We start from the raw sequence: 9,159 nt of genomic DNA on the forward strand, positions 1-9,159 counted from the left end.
ACGCTGAGAACCGAATACGCACGAGACGTCGTAGCGCACGCTGATTTGGCCCGCTAGGTTGCCCGCGCCAGGATGTCGACAGCACAAGAAGCCCAGAAAGGGCGCTATGACCACCCCCATCGCGATGTGTACTTCGCCCGCGGAACTTTAGTACTCCTGTGGACCCCATCGCGCCACGTCGTCCTGCCTGAAGAGCTGCTCTGCTGTTTCACGGGCCCTTACCGCATCCTACGCATGGTAACTCCCGTGACCTACCAAATTGGACCCTTCACACATTCGCCGTCATCTCATTCAATGTCGCAACTTGTGTACGTCTCCTGTCTGAAGCCGTATTATTCCCGCGATCCAAGCTGCCGCTAACCTCGTTCGGTCGTTTGCACCGGGTCGGTGCTCTCGCCGCCAGAGGTTATGTCTCGGGCTCTTGCACCTTGGCAAAGGAAATGGCTTCGATGAAGGAGCGAAGATTATCCAGGTGTTCAATAATTATGGCCAACCTCTCCTCCAGGGATACGCGCCACTGCACTGGTGGGAAGCCAAGCTGGTACATAGCCTTGGAAAAAGGAGGCGATGACGCTGAGAGCCTTGCGGACGTGCGCGCTGTTACTTGGACATTGGAGCTGCCTTAGCTACCGGCTTGTGTTTGCTTGTTAATACAGTTTAATACTAACAGGGCTTTCACTGCCACGTCAATATATATATATATATATATATATATATATATATATATATATATATATATATATATATATATATATATATATATATATATATATATATATATATATATATATATATATATATATATATATATATCAAATAGATGCAGTCCTTATTTCCAGTGCTATTCGGCTACTTGAAGGTGTTTTATGCGCCGAACGAGGTGATTGTCATTTTTGTATGGTACAGGTCTAAAGAAATCACAGTCGAAAAAAAATCCGCCCTGATCGGAAGCGGAAATGGAACCCATGACCTCCACATAACGCGTGCAGTGCGCTACCAACTGTGCTGTCATGGCGGCGGATTTCCTCTGGACTTCAGCGGGGCCTTATTTTTAAGGAGGTTCACAAACTGGTCAACTAACACCGCTCCTCCACAACCGCGGGAGACGCGGGGCGTCTTTCGTTATCCTAACGGCTCGCCACGTGATACGTGGTCAAATATCGGGGTAAGTCAATGGCATTTCCCGACTGCTGGAGCCGGAACCCTCGTAATGTATTGTGCAGAACAAAAATATATGAAACGAGGGATTCCGTAACAACACACATCAAAGATGCAGTCCTTATTGCCAGTGGTATTCGGCTACTTGAAGGGGCTTTATAGCGCGGAATGAGGTGATTGACATTTTTGTATTATACATGACTAAATAAATCAGTCGAGTAGAAAATCCACCATGATCGGAAGCAGGAATCGAACCCACGACCTCAGCGCCCTGTTTTACACCGCAACTGCCCGGGTATCCGTTCCAGCTGCTGTGCGACAGTTTTTCTTTATTTATTATGTCGCTCAAAATCTGTTTAGGGGAAAGCGTCCTATGTACGTGCATGGTAAGCCTTATTGTGCCGCACTAATCCCCAGTGGTTACCACCGGCTCGCATGGAAGGGCACTTCATTCGACCCGGCACGAAAAGCAGTAAGAAGCGCAGGAAGCATGCAGGAGAGTGATGGTGGGCCTAAAAATGAATTACCCTCGAGCTGTGCATGTGCGTATGCGGAAACAGAGCTGCTCCGAAAATTACAACACGCGTGCTAGTATCAGTTGTCCAGCATGGTTATTTTACTTGCCAAGTAGTGACGACAAACCGAGATTGTTCGATGCTTGTAACGCTTACAATTTATAGGAATCCATGCGGCTTTATCCCCCTGTGCCCCTGATTGCCCGCACCGTGGACGAGGATATGAAAGTTGGTAAGGATGTTTCTCCAATTTGTCATAACGGTTGGACCGTAACTTGTTTTTGGCACGCATCCAGAATACATGTGCGCTCAAGATTGATATCTGCATTCTCATACGTGTTTTACGGTTGGGTCTTTCCCACCTGTAGGAGAATACACCATTCCCAAAGGATCCGCAGCCGTGGCTGGTATATACTTCATACAAAGACACCCGAGGTTCTTCGACGAGCCGGACAAGTTCATGCCAGAACGCTTCCTTGACACCAAGGAAAAATGTCCATTTCTTTACATTCCATTCTCCGCTGGGTTGAGAAATTGCACGGGTGAGAACCGAACCCAGGGGACCTTCATTAATTTCTCCGTGACGAAACGTATACGCAACCCGAGTTTCCAGCAATTTTCCTGTTGCCACTCAAATTGTGAATACTTTTTAATGAAACTGGGCTCTTTAGAGAACGAGTAAAAATTTGGCACCTAACTGCCAACATCTACAATGCTGTAGACATATATAAGCCTGACTTCAGTTCGAAAAACGGCTAACATAGTTTATACTTTTTATGTTCCCTATAGTTATTTTGTTGGCGTTTTACCCAACCCATCGATGTATTGACAATGCATGAGCTACGTAGGACTGTCATTATCTGCTGATATCTTGCAATGCACGGGTGATATCGCTCTAATTAGCTAAACTTTAGCATTGAACTGAAAAGTTGCTTTATTTTGCATATATCATCACGCTTTATATGCTTCCCTCAGCAAAACAATTGAATTTCTTTCAGAACTCTTACCAGAAATTCAGTTCGGTGCTTGAAAGTGGTCATAAGGTGCGGGACCTGTTTTCATGGCAGTGGTGCCAACAAAATAGTGTTCTCTTTCTTTGCCAGGTCAAAAGTTTGCCGACCTTGAAGACAAGATTCTGCTGGCACAAATCATGCGGCGCTTCACTGTAACATCCAAACTGCGAATGGAAGAGCTGCAACTCTCCCTCGAAGTTGTACTGAAGGCGACACAAGGGATCGAAATCCAGCTTCATCCCCGTGACAAACCCCCGAGACCACAATGAGGTTCTGCATTAGCGCCCGCGTTCCCTGCGGGTTGGTTTGAATACAGCGCGTCCGGTTCTCGGGTTTGCCCAATGCGAATGCACGTCAATTCATGGTAATATTGTATAATGCCGGCATGAGTAAGAAGGTATTAATAAAACACCAACGGATACCGCACTCAGTAATCAAATTCACTAACCCGTCGTCACCGAGTGTTGAGGTATAATTCTGGTTATAATTGTTCAGACAAAACCGGGTAAAATCACCTGTGAACGCAAAAACTAAAATAGCAATAACGATGGTAACGACAAGACTACGAAAAGTTTAGCACTGTATCATGTCAACAAGAGCTGAAGCAGAACTGTTGTCGGAAGAAGATGCCAAAAATGCGAGCATAGGAAAGTCCAAAAAAAGCAACAAACGAACACGTTATCAGCCAGACCATACATCAATATATAGTATCTCCATATTAGGTCGTACTACATTGCTCGTCAGTCACATGTATTAGGCGCTATTCTTCACGGCAAAAAGGAAATTTCTATATATTGTTTCCTTGTCTTTCGACTATTCTATCCACAGAACGCATATGCGAGTAGGTTACACAGCATCTCGTTGTACATCTAGTATTAGGCAACTGCAACATTTTTTTTTAATTTTCTGTTAGATTAAAGATTTTAAAGAATAAAAGAAGTTTTCATTTCGGTAAAACCATCAGCTCTTCTGCGTTGTTCAAAATAAATCTTGTCAATTTCTTCGTACGCTGCAGAGTTCGGCAATGTGTTTATGGTGTGTCAGGTGCTACATGCACGCTCCGTATTCAAAGCGCATCCTTAAAAAAACGTCTTTATGCCGAAAGGCTGCACGTGCATTGAAGCCCACAAGCTTACATAAAAATTTTAATAGCACTGGTCGAGAAAAATAATCAGGTGTTTTCATTCTTGTTTACTTTTTTTAGTAGCAGCACTTAAATATCTGATCGCCAATACTATTTTAAATTGTTATTTCATCGAGGCAGCGGGAGCCCTGCATTAGGTTTATGGTCAAAATATTGGCTTCAGAACTCAAATTTTTAAAGCCGTTCCCGACACTTCTTGAAAGGGTAATAAAGAACTTTCCTGGCGTGGCTGAAGTGATTATAATGGACGGTGCGAATGTAATAAAACAAAAGCGCTTGCGACAATAAAATTTTTCACCTGTTAAATAGGTCGCCAAGACGGCTTTCGAACGAGCTGTGTACGCGCGTTCTGTGTCTTTCTTGAACATTAACCCTTCGATTGAACCGGCGAGAATACAAAACAGAGCGAAAGCGGAAGCAGACTTAGAAGGCTCACAAAACAGGCACCGCGCGTTCAGAAAGACAAGACCGCTGGGAATGGACATTGGGCAAAAGGGGGAACGGCTGCCCTGTGAACCCGCAGCAACCTTAAGGCAGCCATAGCTACATCCTCAGATATGGCGCTGTGGGTGGGGCGTAGGATGAAGAAATGCGGGCGAAGAACTGGTATATGGGGGGAATTTCCGCCCGCATTTTTTCCCGCACTCTTGGTAGTCAGAAGGGCTTTCAAAAGGAGAGGCAGGTTTGTCCGCGTCGTCGGGCACTAAACGCTTCCCCTCACACAAAAAAACGTTACCCGTTCGCACTGCCCTGGCGGAAACACGTGCGTTGTTTTGTCGTTTATTCCCGCCTATAAATGAAATCCAGTAGCTCAAAGTGACCAAGACGGTGGGTACTTTAGACATTTGCCCCTTCAGAACTTTCCGCTGCTTGACACAAAAGCGCATGCCGATTTTTACAGTATCTATTTATGACTCTAAATAGACCACGCTGGAACCCCAAAGTGAAGTTTATAATTTTTAGTCACACATGTAGTGTTAAATGGGGCTGAGGTCCCTACGTGCTGGCGACAATATTGGCTTAAAAAGCGAGGGGGAACAAAAAGCCCTCCTTATGAAGTTGTGAATGCAGGAGCAGTGTGTTCTAATTTCCGCGCGGTGCCTTAATAGCGTGCCGGGAATCTGGCAGCTGCTGCGCCTCTCAATGAGGTAGTAGCGTGCGTGCGAACTCGGCAAGGTTCCTGCTGGCATCCCGTTTGCACTCTTATCCCTGTCACCCTTTCTCCTTCGCGTCGTTTTCTTTTCATCTCCCTCACCGGGAATGAGAGCACTGGCGTACGCCGGGAGGGGGCCGCCCCACGCGAAATTTTCGATACCGGCGGCCGGAAGGGGGGTGGAGAGCGGAGCGAGAGGCGAAAATAACGCTGCCCATCAAGCAATCATGACTACCCATAATTGATTTTGCGTGGACAAGCTACACTCTACGCTCCAACCACATGTGGCTTAGGTGTGTGTTTTCCCCACGATGACCAGCCATGTTGCCACTTGAGCTGAGAAAAAGTGAACAAAATCAGAGCCATGTGGAGTAGGACGTACTCTCCAAGTATTTGTACTGTTGATTTATGTAAATATTGTGATACTGCTTTTTATATATTTTTTTTGTTTTTGTGTTTCTTGCCGTTAATAGAGACAGCTTGTGCTAACGTGAAAATGTGATCTAATTAAGTAGTTCCGCAGCTTGAATTAGTGAAAGTGTTTCCCCACAGGAGTACTTCCCACTTTGCGACACCAATGAATCGTTCCGAGTAACCGGTCAACTCTAGGTATGCACATTGAATGAACGAGGTTAGACTGTACCATGATTTAACAACACGCATTTGTTTTCAGAAACACTCGATTGGCGCATGACTTTATTCCATGTGAAGGTGCCATTGGAACAGACATACGTAGCTGTAATGTCTAAGGAAAAAGAAATCCCATCTTTCGTCGCAGCAGCAATTTTTAGAATAAGCCCGTCGGCGCATTCATGTAAACACGCAAAGTGGGACAAAAATTTCTTGAGAAACAGGCATCAGCGAGTGATCGCCAACAGCAATCACGCGCCGTAGCCAGCCACGTTGACGTCAGAAGGGAAGCCTCGAAAACTGTGGTGTCGCACGTGGCGAGGTCCTGTGCCAAGACTAAGTAAGCCTGCGCAGCGGCACGCGCTTGTTTTTACAAGCAAGAGGAAGCGTCGTACGTGGCTCAATAACCGTCGGTAGAAGACGGGCGGCAGCAGGTAGCGTCAGAATGTCAGGGAACAAAAATAAACGAATAAATAAAAGGAGAACGAAAGAACAGAGGATGAAGGGGAGAGAGAAAAAAAACGGTCACGGCCGCCCTTTTTCGAATAGATAAACACCCTTGATGTGTGATGAAAGGAATAATTATCACAAACAAAAGACGACACACAGAATGCCGACAGGATGTGGCCTCCTCCTGTCGTCTTCCTGCGTCGTTTTCCTGCGTCGTCTTGTAATGTACTGATTGTTCCTTGCACCTCATGATAAACCAGCCCCGGTTTCACAACACCGGATGAAGTTTTCTTCAGTAGTAAGGGTAAACTAAACCTTTGGACAGACATGGTTTGGTTTGTGTGCGTGCATTTTTGTAGCCATATGGTGAATAAACCCGGGCTTTGCGCGAAAACGACACCACACACAGGAAGGACGGGACGAGCGTAAACCAGGGGCCGGAAACTTCGGCTAGTTTCGATATCACAAATAAAGTGCCATCATGACGCTGGTAGCCAAGCGAAAATTCAGCAACTTTTGCATATGTGGCTTTATCTTTTCAACATACACAGCAATAAAGTAAAGTGATGCCATTATGGGTATAAATAAAATGTCTTCTTTGCTGTTTCCTTTTTTGCCACCCCATTTATTTATTTACTCGCTTCATTCGTTGCGCCGACGGGCGGCGCTATCGCACTTATCTCTTCTGCTGCCACCCTGTCCGTCTGCTCCTGCCGCTTTCACTGGGTGCACGTGTAGAAGTTTGTAGTATGCCTTGAAGGCGAAAATTTTTGATTGTAGGGTTTAACGCGCCGACGCAACGCAGGCGATGAGGCGCGCCGTAGTGGAGGCCTCCGGATTAATTTTGACCACCTGGGGATCTTTAACGTGCGCCGAAATCAAGGCGAAAAATTTTTTTTTTCTGTCTGCGAGTGCGAACGGGCTCATAATGTCAGAGAAAGTGAGAAAAGGACACAACGCGTGCTTCGATGCTGTGCGGTGCGACAACTCCGGAAGGAATAGCACAGCGAAATTTTTCCGCTTCCCAGCGGACAGCAGGTCAGCACACTTTTTATTCAGTCAGAGTTATGAAGAAGCAAGCGCCATCCTTATCAAAAAGCTGCAGGGCGAACCGAAAAATCTTCTGCTGCTTCTTTACAGTGAATTTCTTTTTGTTTGGTACACTACATTTGTCAGTGATGTTGTAAGCATGCCAGTTCTTCATGAGCCGAATTATGTCAGCGGACACACCAGACAGAAGTTTCTCTTCGGTATCGGTTTGGTGAGCGGTTTCTCTTCATTTTCTTTCCACCAGAGAAAAGCTTGAAATTATTGGCATAAATGCTTCTTCGACGAACTGGTTTGGCTTTAGAGCGTTCCGACGATCAGTTTCTTATAGTGACATTGCCACCTTTGAATGCTTATTAACACGAAAGAACCCTCAAAATATTTACGTGGTAGCTGACCGCTTGCGTTCCGCGTTACGAGAAGCTTGAGTTACCTGCGCGACGGCCAAGCTGCGCTTCGCTTTTCAATCTGTGCTAGGTCACATTTTTTGTACCTTGTTTGCACTCTCAATATCTGTTTCGCTTTTACGTGTTGTTTGTTGATATCCATGGTGGAATTTTTATACTTACTAGGTGTGACGTACGGGGAAATTTCGCAGACAATTCGCTAGCTATAAAAGGTTTTTTTGGGCTAGCAAGTTTACGAGAATAAGAATATGGAGTGGTTGTTAATGGTGGCGAAATGGGCTGGTCATTTCACTTCATAATCAATGTATTAGACAGGAACGCGTGTTTTTATGAAACATGGTTTCTGTAGAATTGTATTATGTACAGCAAATGAACGTACTGACCCCTGCAGCAATTTTCTGTATACGATGAATTCTACGAAGATGTCTCTTATGTTTGTGTAAGCGACACAGAATGCGGACATTTGTACTTACTATGCGATATACACAGCTCTGTGCTAAATGTGGCATGTGTTGAACTTTGCTTGCGACACGTTGCTAATACAATCAGCGAATAAACCACATTTCCTGCCTACTACTTTTTATGCGCCAAACATAATTGTCACGCTTCAGGGCGTGCGGGCTCGCGCGTACACAACTATAAAAGATATCCAAACAAATGTTTTGTGCACGTGCTGAGAGTCCAAGCAAATTAGCAACTCAAAGCTGTCGAAAACAAGATGCGCATCAGCAACACAATGTGAAAAGCAAAATGCAAGCGGTGTTTGTTCACGCTTGCGGCACACGAAGGCGACAGTCGCGCTCGTTCAGCCCGTTGAAGACGATAAGCGGCATGGCGTTTTCTCCTCGCCCATCAACAAAAGCGTTGCCATAGCAGCATGAGTGATTTTTTTGTTGTTTTTTGGTTTGACAGTTTGGCCTACCAAGCACCAGGGGACAAATTGGCGCTAGTGGGGCAACTATCGGTTACCTGGGGGGTATACCAGCTGACCTAGCCGTGCGTAAACTCTCAACTAAACTTTATTGGACAGATCATACAAATATAAGTACACTGTTATCTGGTCACACATGCGCATTCGTACAATTAATGCAATCTTTACAGGCAGCTCTATCGCACGCTACAGACACATGTGAAGATATACAATCTCTGGTTTATGAAGAAACACCGATGTGTCACTTACGCATCATTCTCCCTTCTTTCTTATAAAGTAGGCCTCTAAAATTTCCGTGCCTTCGTGTGGCTGAACTTAGTCAAAACTGAGTTGCGAAAATGTTGCTTAGGATCTATATTGTTATGGGGCGAAGAAACGCGCCTGTCTGTCCCTCCCTCTCTCTCTCGCGCGCGCGTGCGCACGCACGCGAGAGAGAGAGAGGGAGAGAGAGAGAGAGAGACGTTTTATTCCTGGTCAGGCTTAGTAGGAACTGGTCAGAACGCAAAAGGGTGCGAGCGATTGATCTCCGGACGACGAAGACATCTTCACGCCGGCAGTGGCGAGACTCCATTCATAGGATGTTTCTATTTCTCACGTCCAAACCGCGCACCTTAAGCCAGCCTGAGCCACCAGCCGGCGTCCAACGACACGCACAGCGCCATGTGTCTGGGCTTCTGTTTGAAACTACAGGGCCGTCACCAGGGGCGCGTG

At 45.8% G+C, this 9,159-nt stretch overlaps 1 protein-coding gene across 3 annotated transcripts in view; it reads left to right on the forward strand.

Annotated features, from left to right (window-relative positions):
* The window catches only part of LOC144151920 (cytochrome P450 4V2-like), a 113,408-nt gene extending 105,336 nt beyond the window's left edge, over positions 1-8,072 (forward strand). For all 3 annotated transcript variants that reach the window (XM_077683098.1, XM_077683106.1, XM_077683092.1), the window contains exons 9-11: positions 1,839-1,905; positions 2,042-2,215; positions 2,777-8,072. In XM_077683098.1, coding sequence (XP_077539224.1) covers positions 1,839-1,905; positions 2,042-2,215; positions 2,777-2,955 — 420 coding nt within the window. In that variant the 3' untranslated portion in view covers positions 2,956-8,072. The remainder of the gene's footprint in view (positions 1-1,838; positions 1,906-2,041; positions 2,216-2,776) is intronic.
* The last annotated feature ends 1,087 nt before the right edge of the window (positions 8,073-9,159 follow it).

This window comes from Haemaphysalis longicornis, unplaced genomic scaffold (assembly GCF_048455015.1).
Source record: "Haemaphysalis longicornis isolate Haplotype H1 unplaced genomic scaffold, Haemaphysalis longicornis Haplotype H1 scaffold_1, whole genome shotgun sequence".
NCBI lineage: Eukaryota > Metazoa > Arthropoda > Arachnida > Ixodida > Ixodidae > Haemaphysalis > Haemaphysalis longicornis.